The sequence below is a fragment of the Phoca vitulina genome, unplaced genomic scaffold (assembly GCF_004348235.1).
Source record: "Phoca vitulina isolate PV1807 unplaced genomic scaffold, GSC_HSeal_1.0 scaffold37, whole genome shotgun sequence".
In the NCBI taxonomy this organism is placed as follows: domain Eukaryota; kingdom Metazoa; phylum Chordata; class Mammalia; order Carnivora; family Phocidae; genus Phoca; species Phoca vitulina.
Genome location: NW_022589740.1, coordinates 854,618 through 872,894, shown reverse-complemented (window position 1 = coordinate 872,894; position 18,277 = coordinate 854,618). Strand labels below are relative to the sequence as shown.

At 47.5% G+C, this 18,277-nt stretch overlaps 1 protein-coding gene across 4 annotated transcripts in view; it reads right to left on the bottom strand.

Annotated features, from left to right (window-relative positions):
- The window catches only part of SECISBP2 (SECIS binding protein 2), a 46,352-nt gene that overhangs the window by 21,744 nt on the left and 6,331 nt on the right, over nucleotides 1-18,277 (bottom strand). For 2 of the 4 annotated variants that reach the window (XR_004302157.1, XM_032427440.1), the window contains exons 5-10: nucleotides 17,032-17,261; nucleotides 14,080-14,161; nucleotides 12,183-12,385; nucleotides 9,557-9,679; nucleotides 8,252-8,341; nucleotides 6,855-6,987 (exon numbers count right to left, since the gene is read on the bottom strand). Coding sequence is in view for 3 of the 4 variants with exons in the window: in XM_032427440.1 (XP_032283331.1) it covers nucleotides 6,855-6,987; nucleotides 8,252-8,341; nucleotides 9,557-9,679; nucleotides 12,183-12,385; nucleotides 14,080-14,161; nucleotides 17,032-17,261 (861 nt within the window). In the remaining variant the exon portion in view is untranslated. The remainder of the gene's footprint in view (nucleotides 1-6,854; nucleotides 6,988-8,251; nucleotides 8,342-9,556; nucleotides 9,680-12,182; nucleotides 12,386-14,079; nucleotides 14,162-17,031; nucleotides 17,262-18,277) is intronic. The other 2 variants (XM_032427443.1, XM_032427442.1) reach the window with 2 other exon arrangements.

Below are 18,277 nucleotides of genomic sequence, written 5' to 3'. Positions count from 1 at the left end.
TCAAAATATAAATGCTCATTGACAGTGCACCTGGTCAGCCAAGAGTTCTGATGGAGATGGACAAGATTAATGCTGCTTTCATGCCTGCTACCACACATCCATCCTGCAGCCCATGGATCCAGGGGTAATTCTGACTTTCAACTCTCGTTCTTTAGGAAATACCTTTGGTAAGACTATAGCTGCCACAGATAGTGATTCCTCTGATGGATCTGGGCAGAGTCCATCGAAAACATCCTGGAAAGGATTCACCATCCTAGATGACATTAACATGCATGATACACGGGAAGTGAATGAACAGGAGTTTGGAAGAAGTTGATTCCAGCGCTCATGGGTGGCTTTGAGGGGTTCAAGACTTCAGTGGAGGAAGTCACTGCGGATGTGGGAGAAACGGCAAGACAACCAGGATCAGAAGTGTGGCCTGAAGATGGGACTGAACTGCCACAATCTCATGATAAAATTTGGACAGATGAGGAGTTGCTTCTTATGGGTGAGCAAAGAATGTGGATTCTTGAGATGGAAGCTACTCCTGGTGAAGATGCCGTGAAGACTGTTGAAATGACAACAAAGGATGAATATCACGTGAACCCAGCTGTAAAGCAGAGGCAGAGTTGGAGGATGGACTCCAGTTTTTTTTAAGATTTTATTTTTTTTTTTTGAGAGAGAGAGAGTGCGAGCGGGGCGGCGGTGGAGGGGAGCAGAGGGAGAGGGACAAGCAGACACCCTGCTGAGCAGGGAGGAGCCCGACATGGGACTCAATCCCAGGACTCTGAGATCATGACCTGAGCCAAAGGCAGATGCTTAACTGACTGAGCCACCCAGGCGTCCCTGGACTCCAGTTTTGAAAGAAGTCCTACTGTGGGTAAAATGCTACCAAACAGTATCTCATGCTACAGAGAAATTGTTCCTGAAAGAAGAGTCAATCCATGTGGCAAACATCAGGGTTGTCTTATTTTCAGAAATGGCCACAGCCGCCACCACCCTGATGGGTCAGCAGCAAACATCAGACAAGACCCTCCACCAGCAAAAAGATTATGGTTCCTGAAAGCTCAGATGATGGTTAGCATTTTTTAAAAATATTTTTTAATTAAGATATGTACATTGTTGGGACGACAAGGAAGACATGACAGAATTAAAAAACATGCAAAACAGCAGATGTAAATCCAACCACAGTAACAATTACATTAAATGTGAATGAAGGAAACGCCCCACTCAAGAGGCAGAGACTGTCTGACTGGGTAAGAAAGAAAAATGTGACTATATGTGTCTAAAAGAAACACACCGTAGATTTCAAGGCACTGTCTGCTAAGGAACCACGGCTACTCCTCCCTCTGCTGCCGGTAAAAGCACGTATCTCCTCCTCATCATCCTGGCAGCCAGGTGGGCAGACCTGATTTGGGGTCCAGAATAGACTCAAGCCCAAAGCCCTTTGAGTTAAGTTGTGTTCTCGCCAGAAAGCTCTGCAGAGGGGTACTTGGCACTGGCCCAGCTAAAAATAAAGAGAAACCCTGAATTCCTCTTCACTGGTTTTTACTTTTCCTGGTAAAGATGGTTCCATCAGTAAGGTCAAAAGGGAAGGAGATGGGCACATCGGGATTTAGGCATTCCTGGGATTCTGGCCAAAATATCATTTCGATATTATCAAAATCCCAGCCTCACAATTCAACCTGAAACTACTTAAAAATGTGAGCTGGACCAGGAAACATAAAATTTGCCTCTTAAAAAATATTTTAGAACGATGTGACCATCTGTATTATGTATTTGTAGTCACATGTGATTATAGAATTATCTTCTTGGTTTCTGATTGGCCAATTTTAAAGTTTCTATTACTCCTCTACCTCTATGGGTTCTACAGACCAAAATACAAGATGCTTCTTTAAAAAAAAAAATCTCTTCTGATTTCCCACTCCTTGCTCAACTGTTTATTTCACACACAATTCCATCTAAAAGGTCCAACTTGAACCTAGTCCCAAAAGAGCCATCTCGTACCCCTCAGAGGTCTTTTCCTCTGCCTTCGTGCTTTCACCTTTGACTGAAGGTCTGGAAAGCTCAGTCAACAGCTTACACAGCCCCCTGCAGGCTCCCCAGGAAGCTACATTCTGCAGAATCAGAGGGGTGGCTGAAAGTCTTCCCGATTTCTCTGAGGCTGATGCAGGTTACTCAAATACCTGCTCTGAAAAACATAAGGCTAAAGTAACTTCTGCTGTGACCCATGACTGAAGCCCTGCATTATGTTTGTGTATTTTCTGTTTATCATGATGTTTTGACATCTTAAAGGCTTTCACAGCTAAGAAGAGTGCCCCTCCTGGGCCCGCCGACTCTTAGAGATACCAAAGGGTCCAGCCTGGAACATGCCTGATAGCAAACTAGCCCACCCAGATCCAGACCTCCTCTGGCCTGTGCAGCCAGCAGGCAACATCCCTTAATCATCCCAGGGCCAGGGGCCGGGCAACCACGGATACCTCTAGCGCAGGGCTCGTCGCAATTATTCAAACTGACCAGTCCTAAACAGTGCACCCTTTCCTGCCCATGGACACCCCAACAAAGGCTCCAGCCTAAAGCCTCCCCTTGCTCTGTCCTCTGCCTGCCATCTACGCTGGTGCTTGCCCAGGTGGCCGTGTCCTGTCTTTAGGACCTGGGACTATTATAAACTGTGTTTTCCTGAGCCTCTCCTTCTATCTCCTCTTGTGGCCACACCTGACTCACCACCTCAGCAAAAAATACAGAACAAGCCCAAAACTAACTGCCGAGGAAAAGCTGACTCTGCCCATCAGTAACCCATAAACTATCACCTCCTACCAAAGCACCTGCACTAGTCTGAAAACAACACTTGTATACAATCAAAGCCCTGGAGGCCTTTCCCAAATGAGCTGAGGAAAGCAACGCGCAGGGAAGACTACCCACAGGGGCAGTGGTCCAAGCTCTGGTGTGTCTACTAGTCACTCAGACGCGCAATGTACCCCAACTGCGGATCCTGCTACCAATAAGATTGCCAACATCACGGAGACAACCGAGGAAATTTACATACAGACTGGAGAGCAGACCCTAGTGAGAAACAAGCACGAACACCGCCGGAGGATGGCCGGGTGGCCCGCGGAAACACACAGCCACTGCCGGTCAGACACGCCAACGGACGTACTTACGCGGGAAATGATGTAACGTCTACCAGGTGCTTAGAAGCACTTGAGAAAAATTAAAAGCTGGGTCACAGACACAACCGGAGTGGCACAATGCTGACAGCCACGGGAGCTGGGCAACGCTCATATGAGAGGCCTCACGGCACTCTCTGCCTTTGGTTATTTTCCATAACGAAAAGTAAAAAAGAGAGAACGAAACAACAAATCCTCCCGTGTGCTTGCTAAAAACAGCCCTTCCCCAACCCTGACCCCATCCCCAGGGACTTCACTGCACCTGACCGAAGTCCGAGACAGGCCCAGAGCCTGCGCGCTCCGCACGCTCCCACACGGCGCTGCCGCGGGCGGCCCTGGGAACGCAGCGTCGGGGACAAACGGGCACAAGGGACATGCTGTTTGCTGCTGCCTCAGCCGCTGTGTTTCAGCTCAATTAACTGCATTCAGAACTGTAAGGCTGTGTGCTGGGCCGGGGGTGAACGCCACTCTCAAACTGTCACGTAAGCTTCCTCGTACCGCAGCCACGAGGATGCTGTTCAGGAACGCTCGCTGCATACCATTCAGCAGCCCGTACAAAAATGACCCGTGGCATTCCGAATTTTCAGCTTCAAAAATATGCCACCTCCAGCCCGGTCCCCGAGAAAGGCTACAAGTGACACTGACGACCAAGTGCTGGTGAGGATGTGGAAGCAGCAGAGCTCACACACGACTGGTGCGTGTAAGGTAGCGCAGACGCCGTATGGAAAAAGCTCCGGCAGATTCATAAAGGAAACACACCCACCACGTGGCCCAGCAGTCCCGCGCCCACGGGAATCAAGAACAGATACTCAAACACCGGTACCTGAACAGCACAAAGGTACTATTCACAACAGCCAAAGGTGGAGACAACCCAAATGTCCGTCAGGGGATGAATGGGCAAACAAACCGTGGCTGAAGGAATATGATTCAGCCACAAAAACTAGCCAAATGCTGACGCAGGAACGTGGATGAAAGTCCAAGGCACTCTCCCAAGTGAAAAGAGACTGACACGGGGCGCCTGGGTGGCTCAGTCGGTTAAGCGTCTGCCTTCGGCTCAGGTCACGATCCCGGGGTGCTGGGATCGAGTCCCGCATCAGACTCCCTGCTCCGCGGGGATCCTGCTTCTCTCTCTCCCTCTGCCACTCCCCCTCTGTCCCTCTCCCTGCTTGTGCTCTCTCTCTAATAAATAAATAAAATCTTTAAAAAAAAAAAAGAAAAGAGACTGACACAAAAGGTCACAAATTGCACCATTCCATTTACGTAACACGTCAGAACAGGAAAATCCACAGAGAAAATGCACACTGGGGGTTGCTAGGGGCTGGGGAAATGGGGAGCTTAGTGGGCAGGGGTCTCCTTTTCGCAGGATGAAAAAGTGTGGAACCAGAAAAACAAGACTGCACAACACTGTGGATGAACTCCACACCACTGCGTTATACACCTTAAACTCGGTAGTTTTATGTTACTTGAATTTCACCTGAATAAAAAACAAAAAAGCGGGGCACCAGTGAAGTGTCTGCCTTCCACTCAGGTCATGACTGGGCTCCCTGCTCAAGCAGAGAAGCCTGCTTCTCCCTCTGCCCCTCCCCCTGCTTGTGCATGCGCGCGTACGCTCTCTGACAAAATCTTTAAAAAAATTAAGTAAATAAAAACAAAAAACAAAAAGGAACTACACACACACACACACACACACACACACACACACACACCAGGAGTAAATCTCAAAAACACCCTGATGAGTGAAGGAAGCCTTACACGAAGGAGCATACACTGCAGGATCCCATCTCTATGAAGCTCTAGAACAGGGAAAAGGAAATCTGTGGCAAAGAACAGGCACGGGGCTGCCTGGGGCCCAGCAGGAACCTGCTGGGCGGGGCCCAGGGAGCTTCCAAGGGTGCTGACGGAGGCTGGGATATTCTGCCAAGGGCATCCCTAAGATCTGTGCGTTTCACCATGCGCATGGTTCACCTCCAAAGACAAGAACCGTAAATGCTGGTCAGTGCCACACGCGCTGCAGCACCGAGAGGCGACATCGGCCAAGGTCTGCAACTCTGAAATGCCCCAAAAAATAAAATACCAATGGGTGGACAGATCAGGGCCAGCCAGCTTTTCCTTAAAGGACCAGAGAGTAAATATTTTAGGCTCATGACCACATAAGTGTTACAACACTTAACTGCCCTTTCTTAAACTCATCGTATTTAAGTAACTTACAATAATTAGTATTTTAAGTATTCCTAAGCGCACAATTCAGGGGCATCAATTACATTCACAATGTTGTGCAACCATCACCCCCACCTATTCCCCAAAATTTTTCGTGCCCCAAACTAAAAGTCTGTCCCCACGAAACAGTGACTCCCCATACCCTCAACCCCAGGTACCCTCTAGCCCTTTCTGTGACTTGTCTATTCCAGATCTCTCATGTAGCGTGGGCCCTTTTGTGCTGGCTGATTTCATTAGCAGAATTAGTTTTCACGTTTCCCCACGTCACGGCAGGTGGCACAACTTCCTTCCTTTTAAGGCTGAGTACCAGTCCACTGTACGGCTGGACCACACTCTGTTTACCCATCTGTGCTGATATACATTTGGGGGTGTCTCCACTTTTAACTATCTGGAATAATGCTGCTATGAGCACTGGCCTGCAAGTGTCTGGGTGCACATGGAGTACGGAATTGCCGGGCACACGGCAACCCCTACACAGCGTTCTGAGGAGCTGCCAGACTGCCTCCCACAGCGGTCTCACCCTCTCCCATTTCCCAGTGGTCTCCACTTTCTCCAAAGCCTTGCCAACACCTGTTGTTTTCCATGTTTCTGACGACAGCTACCACAGCAGGTATGAAGAACTATCTCCCTGCGGTGCTCGCTCATATTTGTCTAGGGACTAATGATGTTGAGCATCTTTCCATGTGTTACTGGCCATGTGTGTATCTTCTTGTGGAGCAATGTCAAGTCCTTTGCCTATTTTTTAGTGGGTGTTTATTGTTAAGCTGTAGGAGGAGTTCGCAGATCTTTGGACATCAAATCCTTATCAGATATATGATTTGCAAACATTTTCTCGCTTTCTGTAAGTAAATTATCTTTTCATTTTCTTGATAATGTCCTCTGGTACACAAAAGTTCTTGTTTTTGATGAAATCCTATTTATTTTTGCTTTTGTGGCCTGTGCTTTTGGTGTCCTAGCTAAAAATTCACTGCCTAATCCTAAGTCATGAAATTTACCTTTGTTTCTTTTTCTTTTTTTTTTTTTTTGGAGAGAGAATCTCAAGCAGACTCCCCACTGAGCATGGAGCCCCACCTGAGATCACGACCTGAGCTGAAACCAAGAGTCGGACACTTAACCGACTGAGTCACCCAGGCGCCCCACCTTTGTTTTTTTCTAAGGGTTTTCTGGGCTTAGTTTTTATATTTAGGTCATTGTTCCACTTTAACTATTACATACAGTGTGTGGCAGGAGCCCAGCTTTCCCTGGCATGTGGAAATCCAGCTGTCCCAGCACCATTTTTCAAAACCGTTCCTTGTTCTTTTAATGAACATATTTTGGTCAAAAATTCACTGGCCATAGATATGTGGGTTTATTTCTGGACTCCCAACCTATTCCGTTAGTATCTCTCTATCCCAGTACCATGCTGTTCTGATTAAAGATAAGACAGTCACAGAGCAGTCTATCTGAAAGAGACTCTCAGCCATTTCCCCAGAGACGAAGAGCCGCTCTTACCTGAGACCACCACAGGTCTGGAGGACGGCGTTGCACTCTGCGAGTGCTGCTTCTTCTCCAGGGCTGCCAGCATTCCTCCCAAATCCAACTGTACTGGAATCTGGCTCTTCTTTCCACTATTTTTAAAATTATTCTAAATAATTAAAAAATCAGAAGTTTTCTTAGGATAGCATATTTTACAAGTGTGCTTTTTGTTTTACGACAAAAAGTCATATAAAAGATAAAATGAAATCTATTTATAGCGACCATTAAAAAAAAATCTTTAAAAAATTAAAGAAAAACCCAGATAATCCCACATTATCTTCCAATGTGACTGCCGTGGTTCTTTATCTCCTCCTTCTCTCCTAGCCCTGGGTTTCTCTCTGTCTGCATCTGCACTGTGAAGAAGAGCACACACCTGCAGGGAAAAAACCAGGACTTGTGCGGAGCCTTTGGCAACAGGAGTCCGTGCGTGAGGCTAACTGATCGGTGTTACTGTCTCCTCGGTACCACACAGCCTCCAACTGCCTGGAGGAGCCGATCGAATGCCATGAAATCATGGGGATACGACCAAGAATTTACACAAGTCCAAAATGCACGCAGCAGGTATGAAATTAGGCACGAAGCGTGCTCTACTTCAAAGAGCTGTTTTCTGGGGCCGGAGGCCGTGTGAAAAGCTGCCGAGGCCAGCTGCCGCACGCATGCGCTCGGCACCTCCACCTTGCCCTCCGGCCCGGCCGAGGGCCCCGTCAACGGGCGAGCCCAGCGTGCCACGCAGCGGCTACAGAGACTCCACGCCAGGGACGGAAGAGGACCACGCTATACCATGGGAATTCCAGTGAATCTGCACCACGGTTAGAATTTTACTTCTCACAGATGTGAAAATAATGCCCCCACTTGAGAAGGCAAAATGGCATTGAGGATGCTGGAGACCAGTGAAGAAATGGGACCAAGTGTGCAAGTTCTCCACCTGGACGACGAATCCACAGCGGGGCAGGGGGCTCAAGGAGAGTCCTCTCTTCACCTCGTACTGACCGCTTAGAGTTGAATCTGCGGGGGGGGGCGGGGGGGCTCCTTATTTTGTTCTGTCAGACGCTGCTGCCTCACAGAGAAACTCCTGTTTCCCGAACACACAGGCAACCTTTCAGCTCTGCGTCCAAGACCCCGGCAGCCCGGGCTCCCCGCTTTCTGACGGAGCATGGTAGCTACCAGCGGTCTTCTCACGAAGGTGACAGACGCGTGCGCTTACGGCAACTGTACGCCGACACCCTGCATGTGGTTCTCCAGGAAAGGAAGAAATCAAACCCAAACCACCTTTCTTGGTACATAAAGAAGTCTGGAAAAGAGTTTTTCTCGAGAGTTTAGTTGAGCAAGAAAAGTTAGGCCTAAAGCAACAACAGGGTCAATCTAAAAATTACCTGCGGCTGCTGCTGGGACTGAAAGTTCGGAGATGCTATTCTGTCTCTTCTTTCAGACGCAACTGCCAGATTGGGGAACTCCTCGGCATCCTAAGTAAACCACACACCCTTTAGCTCTTCGCAGATCACAAGAGTCAAGTGTGCCACGTGCAAGCTGTTCCTTGCCCGTGTTCTCTGTCTGTAACAGGCTCCCACAGAGTTCGAAGGGGATCTAAAACAGCCCCCAAACTGTTTTACTCTTAGAAACAGATTTAAAGACCACAGTTCTAATCCCACTGCCCTGGAGAGCAGGCGGGCGGGCCCCTGAGGACGTGGGTGCCCCGGACCCCCGGGCACAAACGTGTTCAAGCACCCAGCCTTCAACTGTGTTTCCGTCAGAGTAATTGTCAGTCTAGACTCAGGTGATGGAAGTACCCTGTCCCGTGTGCTGCTCCCAGGCTAGAAAATAGAAATAAAATAGAAAATAGGGCAACAGGCCTCTAATGACGATGTTGAAGTCATTTAAAAACACCTTACGTGCTTTTCTTAGCATTTTAGGTGACTCAGAGAAGTTATGTGGGATATGGGAGCAGAACTCTATGAACTATTTGTTGGCCCAAACCATAACGTTCTGCCAGGATCGTAGGTCTTCACACACGCAACCCTAGTGTCCTCAGGGAGTGTGCCAAGAGCCCTGGGAGCCCCCAGGTTTGTGGGAAACTCTCAGGTTTGGCCCTAAGCTGGATGGCACGCAGCAGAACTGAGCACCCGGAGCCAGGCTGCTGAGTCTGGTATTGAGTCTGAACCCAGGGCAACTCCTTGCAGGACAGGGGCTATCTTGTGGTACCACAAGAAAACAGTTCACAGAGTGCTATTGCAAGTTTGTGCAATTCTCCTGGCCAGGGCCCATGATGAAGCTATGGGATTCTAATTTCTCTCTAGAGTGAAGTACATTACATTCACATTTCTGGATAGAAAAGGAGACCCTGCAAAAGCCAGCATGCCAAAGCAAGGAAAAACAGGTGAACAAGGTACTGAGGAGTAAGTATGAGCACTACGGTATGCACACCACTAGATCTCCACACAAGTACCCCTCTCGACTACTCACGCACGCACCCGCTCACCGGGTGCCCACTAGGACTCAGCCACTGCGCTGGGCCACCAAAGCGAAGAGTATGGGGGACGGCTATTCTCTTTAGCACTGGGCAAAGATTATCGAAGGGAATGTTGGAGATTTTCACTTAGGAAGCCCGTATGAATCTGTATTTCTATTAGGGCAGGCCCATTTATTGTATCATAAAAGGTGAGTAATAAATAGAAATGTACTTCAATCCTTGGTGGTTCCTGAACGGTCAAGACTTCATATTTTGATTTAGACTTTTCTTTCTTTTTCTTATGCTTTCTTGAGGCTTCATTCTGTTCAGGATCGCCACCTTGTGATGCTTTGGACTTGACAGAACAAAAAACACAGCAAAAATCATGGGTTTTTAAGACATTCAATAGAATGTTTACTTCCATGAATCAGAGTAAACTTGAGATACCAAGTTGTTTAACCACAAGGCAACTTTGTTCAGAGTTTGGCTCCTCATCTCTATTTTCCAAAGACCCAACATTCAGTAGAGTACTTCTCAAGGAAAAGAAATCTGTTGAAAAAGCTGTCGTATCCAATTATTTTGAAACTGGTAGATTTGGACATACCTACTTCCAAGCCGGAGAATATTATTTTAACATCTCTAATACCAACTTGAAGTCTTTTCATAAACCCAGGTGGCTGGGGGCGCCTGGGTGGCTCAGTTGGTTAAGCATCTGCCTTCGGCTCAGGTCATGATCCCAGAGTCCTGAGATCGAGCCCTGCATCGGGCTCCCTGCTCAGAGGGAAGTCTGCTTCTCTCTCTGCCTGCCGCTCCCCCTGCTTATGTGCGCACATGCGCGCACTCCCTCCCTCCAATAAATAAAATCTTCAAAAATAAAGCAAAAAAAATAAATCTGAGTGAGCCATTTCTAACACCATGGCCCAGTGGTCCTTAAGCCTGATCACACATCTGAAACCCAGACCAATGTGTGGGCCCATCCCACACCTCTGAATGTGACCCCACAGCTCCCACCCTCCCTCTCAAGTCAGGTGAAATGCACCTTGGCCTCAGGGCCTCTGCACATGCACCCACACTTGGATCCAGGCCAGGACTGCGCCCTCATTCCAGTTCAAGGGTGGTCCCACCTCCATGCAGCCTATCCCTCTCCGTCCCCTCTGAAGCACCAATCACCACCAGTCTACACCACGCTGGTCTATCAGAATGGAGGCGCTAAGAGAGCAGGGCCGTTCCGTGTTGGGGGCCCTGCTTTATCCCCAGCGGGGACTTACCCTCCAGTGGCTACTGGAAAGAATGTTTACCTCCTAACCTAAAGGACCTGTCCATAAGTGAAAAAGGCAACTTTGAAGGATGAGTTGTGTAGAATGGTCTCATTTTTGTTTAAAAGAAGAAAAAAAAAACTTAAAAAACCAACCTCTATTTGTTGACATTCTGAGGAGCCTGAGGAAGATATATACCCGGTTGTTAATGCAGGCTTCCGAGAGGGGGGCAACAAAGGGAAGATGCCCTCCTTCATGAGTAGGTCTTTGTGGTATTACATTTGCTATTTCAGTAATAAGAACTCACAACACAGAGTTTCAGAGGGAAAAACCATCGTGATCCTACCACCTCCATTACACAAGGAGATCATGTCCCCTGGGTTGTAAGACTACAGGCGATTTTCTTGTCTTTACCTTAGAACTTTTCTAAAATAAACTTTTCTTACACTTATAATTAAAAACCAATTTTAGGGGCGCCTGGGTGGCTCACTTGGTTAAGCGTCTGCCTTCGGCTCAGGTCATGATCCCAGGGTCCTGGGACTGAGCCCTGCGTTGGGCTCCCAGCAGGAAGCCTGCTTCTCCCTCTCCTCCCTGCTCCTGCTGTCTCTCTCGCAAATAAATAAATAAATGGAATCTTAAAAAAAAAGGTTCTAAGAAAATAAAAACGTTAATATTATCTCTGAGAATCTTAACTGTGCATGAGGAACTCTGGTTCAGACAGCGAGATGGCAGCCGAGGGGCAGCCCCAGCCCGAGGCCTGCCATGTCGCCTGGGCCCTCATGCCCACAGCTGGTGGCACTACATGTACTCAGAGAGGGACTCGCCCACAACTCCGGTGTCCTTCACATTGATCATAAAGCCGTGAGGACAAGCATACAGGTCTGACCTTGCCGTAACTGTCAGCACACCTTCCCTCCAAAAACGGACCGTCAACACACAGCTCCCGTTTGTGGGGGGTGGTCTATGACACTCTGGGTAACAGAAAGTGTCCTCTTACTCAAAAAGGGCATCACTGCACTCAACAAACATGGCCATATTTCCACCTAAAATAATGTATCAATACACAATGAAAATCAAGAACAAAATTTAGACCAATAAAAAAGGCTTGTGGAGAAATAAATCTAGGGACCGATGAAAATGACAACTTAAAATTATTTGAATTGAAAGGGAAAAATGGATTCTGAAATGCTATCTTAGATAAGCTGCAACTAACCAAGAATCAGTTAACATATACCAGATGACCACAAAAGGTGGAATTCAGTTGTCTTCCTGCCCTTACCTTAGTAGGTAAAAGCAATTTAAATTCAACAGATCAAAGACGAGGGGAGAAAAAGGCAGGACTTTATACACCAGAGCATGAACTTCTGCCAGCATCTCTTCTTTAAAGACTTCAAAATGGTTCACAGATGTTTTAAGACCATGGGTGTAAAATCTACATCGTCCCTTACTCAAAAAGCTACCATTTGTGTTCCCTGACTGAGGTTCTATACAACCAACTCAAATTAGCGACTACAGTACAGAATGAAACACTTTGTTAGGATCCGAGATAAAAAGACTATTCAGTGGCACAGAAGATCAACATAACCCAAACGTGACACATACCTTTTTAGCAGAGTGGATGTGTTTCTCTTTGTAGGAAGGATCCGAAGATAAAACTTCAGGAGGTGACATACTAACGCTTTTAGAGTCTGCTGACGAAGCGACCGTCTCTAGGTTTATCATGGAAGTAACGTTTTTAGGGGCTGCTGACTGTTCTGTAGATAATGTCTGCCGAACAACATAACCCATTGGTGTCCAAGATAACTCTGCTCAAAGATAACCAAAGTTGTTGAACAATCTCAACAGTAAAATAAAAATACTTAGAAATTCTAAACATGTATTACATGAGGTCATTACTCAGAGCATAATTAAATTTAGACTGGTGCTCAAAACATTCTCTTGGAAACTAGAGCATTTGCTAAGCTTTCTTCTTGGAACACGCATGCAGAATTAACTTGTAGGCTGCATGATTTTCCTAGCAACTAGTTTTTTAACTTGGGGGTGCAGGTGGGTAGACGAATTATAGTTTTAGTTAAAAAATAATAATCCACAATTAAATCCACGTGGCAAACACACAAAAATTAATAGGGCAAAGATCAAATTTTGGCCCTAACACATCTTGTTATGTACCATTAACACCGTAAGTCAAAGATCATGGACCTCAGCTACCACAGCAAGTGGTAATTTTTCTTCTTAGATCTCAGGCCTAACTACAGCGACGTTACTCCTTAGGCGCCCACAGACAGAAGAGGAGCCGGGCTGACCGCGGGCAGCATCCCCCCCAGGCCAGACAGGCTGCTTCTCTACCAGACCGACACACCACTCAAGTCGCCTCGTAAGGGAAGATTTTTACCGAACCACACATTTACCACACGTGAGAATGCAAAAGAAAACACACTTGTGAATACAACTGGAATACTTATGTAAAAATGTCTTGTTAGGACAAGCTACTCAGAAAAATTAGAGGCAGAATTACTGAACTCTCTCTGAAGATGTCACTTCTGGGACAGTCAGGCCAGATCTCTAATAATGGTCTGAAGCTCCCAAGACCCTTTCAGGGGTCCGAAGCATCAAAATCATTTTCCTGACGGAAGGAGCGGGCACTGAGCCTCCCTGCGCTCTGTCCTGAGTGTCCAGCGAGGTTTTCAGGAGGCTGCATGACACGGGACAGTGAAACCACCGTGCTACTGAGCAGGTCGGTAAAGAGTTGCAAGATGGAAAACAAGGCTGCTCACCTCATTACAATCTAACTTTGGAAAGTTATTTTTCATAAAAATATGCTATTTTTGGGGCACCTGGGTGGCTCAGTCAGTTGAGCGTGTGACTCGTGACTTCAGCTCAGGTCACGGTCTCAGGGTCCGGGGATCGAGCCCCATGTTGGGCTCCGCGCTCGGCAGGGAGTCTGCTTGAGATTCTCTCTCCCTCTGCCTCTCTTTCCCTCTCTCTCAAATAAACAAATCTTAAAAAAAATGCATGCTATGTTAACAGGTAGTGGGTTTATCATTGTTACTTGTATGAGAATTACAAAGTAATTTTTAGAATTTCTCAGTTTTAACTTTAGATATTACAAGTACTGATCGCTATCATGCAAATAAACAGAAGCTCGCTGGGGCTTTTTAAAGGGTGTTAAGGGGTCCTGATACCTAAAACTTTGAGAACCACTGGTGTAGGCTATACTTAAGGAAGCAATCATTTCTGAGTTCATAAAATTTCTCCCTTAACTGGACAAACCGGACACATTTCATTTAGAATTCTTCGCTCTTACTTTACACTCCCTGCACACTGATGGGGGATCTTGTGTACTTACTCCCAGCTTCTCTCACAGTGAGATCAGTTTGTTCACAACCCATCAGCTGTCTTAAAGAAGGCTTTAAAACAAAAACACTTCTGTTGCACTGAACTAAAAGTGAACTTGGAAAACAGGGCACTGGTATCTTAAAGCTGTGGCAGCCCCTCTTACCTCTGGTACAAGAGGCAGGATCAGCCGCAGCGCTGCCGGTCATGGTCTCCGCTGCGTCCGTGCTTCTCACCACCCCTTCACCCTAAAAAGCAAACCAGCATCTTCTTACTGTTTCAAATTGAAAGTAATCACTTAAATTTTAAATATAGCTTCCCTTGCCATTCATAAAATCTCCAAAATATATGCTAATTAAAAATTCCAGGGGTGCCTGGGTGACTCAGACCGTTGAGCATCCGGACTCTTCGTTTTGGCTCAGGTCATGATCTCAGGGTCGTGAGATTGAGCCCCGCGCTGGGGGTGAAACCTGCTTAGGATTCTCTATCTCCTTTTCCTTCTGCCCCTCCCGCCACACCCCCTTCCCTCCAGCTCTCTCTACAAAAAAAAAAAAGTAAAAACATACGTAATACCAAATTTCACTCCTTATAGGAGAAACCACCCACAGTGTCGGCTGAGCCTGCAGTGCCCCCTGGCAGAAACACCTGTGTGCTGTTTCTACACGGCCCCACTAAGAGGATCACAGCACGCGCACCACGTAACCTGTGAAAGATCGGTACAGGACAGACAAGTTCTGCATCAGCCCATGTGTGCCCCTGCACCCGAGGCAGCAGGGCCCCTGCGTCGGGGGGGGGGGCACTGTTCACCATGCCCACGCACCAAACTTCCAAAAAATCCATCAGGAAAGTCCACAGAGCCAGCAAACATTCACGGAACGTGAGGCAGCAAATGACACGGGGGCGGATGAGGACACAGGGTGACCTCAGGGTGACCAGGGCATTCACTGCAAAAGGAAACTGATCCATTCAAATCTGAATGGACTTAGATTCTAAAAGCTCATATCCTTCAAAACTTTTCCCACTTTGCCATTTCATTAAACCTGAGCCCAGTAACAAAAAATAAAATTATTGAAACACAGCCCGCTCTTTTAATAAAACTTACATGCTCACCATGGCTTACCTGTCCAAGAACAGTTACATAAATTACACATATCCATAAAGATTCAATACAACAGATTTTCAAAAATTACTCAATGACATGGAAAAATGCCAAAAGTTTTAAAAACTCAAACACAAAGCCATACATACGCATAACTTCAAACTGAGGGGAATCCCCTCAATCCCCACAATGTACCATTAAAAGAAGATTTAAGTGCTTAGGGCGCCTGGGTGGCTCAGTTGGTTAAGCGACTGCCTTCGGCTCAGGTCATGATCCTGGAGTCCCAGGACTGAGTCCCGCATCGGGCTCCCTGCTCAGCGGGGAGTCTGCTTCTCCCTCTGACCCTCCCCCCTCTCATGTGCTCTCTCTCTCTCTCATTCTCTCTCTCAAATAAATAAATAAATAAAATCTTTAAAAAAAAAAAAGATTTAAGTGCTTAACATGGTTTTCTCTTGTACAACTTCAGACAATTACAGGTGACCCTTGAGCGACAGGGGGGTTGGGGTGCTGACCCCCGGAGAGCCAAAACTCCACATGGAACTTCTGAACCCCCAAAAACAACTACTAACAGCCTACTACTGACCCAAACCCGGACTGATCACATAAACAGTTAACATGCATATTGCATGTAATATGTGTCATACACTATATCCTATCAGTACAGTAAGCTAAAGAAAACAAAACGTCATTAAGAGAATCACAAGGAAGAGCAAACACGTTTACAGTACTGTCCTGTGTTTATCAAAAACATCCACGTCTAATGCAGTTCAAACCTGCGTTGTTCAAGGTCAACTGTTTATTTTCTTTTAAATATTTCTCCTGTTTAAAGATACTACTACGATAATAGGGAAAAAAGTTTCTTCTAGAAGGAAAAATTAAAAGTCCGCACGTAACTCGAGAGTGTGAACGCATCCTCGGGCCAGGAGTCCGCACCCCTCCTCACAGCGCCACGTGCCTCACCTCGTGTCCAGACGCACGTGTGTGACCGGGAAACGACAGAACAGGTCGGTCACACCCCGCCACAGCTCCCTGGCGGCCTGTCCTACTTCCACAGAGCGCTCACGGGCTTGGGTTACGCACTGACCCCCAGGGAGGCAGACGTGAAGCCCCTCGATGGCTCAGCTACTCCACACACCCAGCCGGGACCCAAGGGTCCCACGGCTGCCAAACCAGGTTCTTCTATGCCAGCTGGCCAGCCTGCCTTCCTCGTCACAGGTAAGCCACAGGGAAGCGCCGTGGCACACAGCGTCAGGGTCACGCGTGCAGAACGGGCTACCCGGTGCACACTACCACCCACCCTGCCCACCTCTGGTCGGCAGCGTCCAGGCACCCAAGCGCATTCAAGTCCCCACTCCATCCAAGAGGTACGTGGACGGGGGAGCCGCCTCCTTCCTCGTCTCCTCCTTCTCCTTGCCCTCCCACCCTCTCTCGGCAGAAATCAGTGAGAAGCCACCTTAGGGACTACTAACCTCACGTCGTTTTTTCCTGGAACCTGGATGGACTGAAACTCCAAGACCAAATGCAGAACACAGCGTATTTTAAAATCATTAAGTGGCAAACAAAACACACAGTGATTACTTCTGCTGAGGTTGTGATCTCATCAATGAGAGAGATACGGATAAAAAGCCTGGAAAAATCAGAGGCTACCCTATGCAGTTTGACCTATTACTGCTGGATTAAAACAATCTGTTTGTGCTTGTAAACGTGCTGTCGGAATGCAATGCTGGGAGCGAGGTGATCACCAGAGGCTGTCTACACGGCGGGACCTGTGCCGGAATCCGACCTCCGTCCCCTGTAGCTAGAAAGCACCAGGAAGTTCATCAGGTGATTCTTTTAAAACAACAGCTGTACTGGGGGCCACGCCAGGCTGGAAGGAGTCCAAGCAGAAGGTCCTCACAAGGAAGCCAGGCCCTCACAGGAAGATGCAGTGCGCCGTGAGGCACCTGCAAAGGTGTGCAGGGAGAAGGAAGGAAGGTAGAGAAGAGGAGGAGGGAAACAGAGAGGAGGCCCCGCACTCACCTCCGCTGTCACCACGGCAGGTTTCACCACCTCTCGGAGAAGAGACAGGTCAGCTGAGGCGGAGCGCAGAGGCCCCCACTTGGACTGCTTCTCTGTCTCTGAGATCTCACTGTGCTCCGGACCCTGCAGTTCAGGAAAGTCCAACCTGGTCAATTCAAACTCAGGTTTGGAGGCAGATCCACTTTTTTCAACGATTCTGGATTTCCTGTCTGTCCGTTTCTGATAACCATCTGTATTTACAGAATCAAAGGGGTGAAAAGGTAGGTATTGTGTGAGGACCCGTATTCACACCCCAGCCGCAGGGCGGGAAGTCCACCGCTGCTGACGCACTAACACGGGACTGTCCGAGCGCCCTCCCCTCTGCCAGTGCTGCCAACCTGTGTAATGTGGGAAACAGAAAGGACCACAAGCGCCAGCTGCTCTGGGGGGCCACCAGGAAGACGCAAGCAAAGCTGCTGCAAATCTGAGGCGTAATTCTAAAGCTGATGGACTAGTTACTGCAACCTGACCTACTTATTTTTAATATACATTGCAGAGTTCTGCAAATTTACAGAGATGCCAACAGATTTCTTTCCAGGGATAAATCTTCCACACTTGAGAGGAACTCTGGAAGAAAGCCAAGTAGAAGTAAACTTGGACTCTCTTCTGCATCCCTTCGTTCAAATACAAATGAATCCTGATGTGGGCTGCAAGGCCATGAAGCCAATCATTACAGTTAACTGTTCAACTTCCCCTGCAAACTTCCATGCGCCAAATGGTTTCTGAGTGAAGTCAGCACAAAGAGAAAAACTTACATAACAAGTAATGTAAGTCATCCACGTCAACTGGTCATTCCCAGTAAATACACAATTACAAAGGTTTTAGCTCTTTTTATAAATAAGCCATCAAACTGCACTAGTCCGTAATTTACACCACACAGAATCACGAGCTTTCAGCCATAGCCCGGAACAGTGGTTTCCAAGGCCAGAGCAGACATGTCCCCCGACTAACTACACTGCCCCAGGTTTGCTATTGCTCAGGATGGGATTCAAACCGCAGACAAACTCTCCACCTATTAAAAAGTGTCCCAACGGAACACCAGAGAAGCTATTTCAGGAATGAACATGGTCAAATACTGTACAGAGGATGCGGCTGGGATTTACTTAAGGACATGTTTTGAGGCCTGTGCGGGTTACCTACTTGCCATGTGACTTTGGGCCGTTTCCTGCACACACTAGAGCACACCAGAGAGCTCCCCCCCCCAACA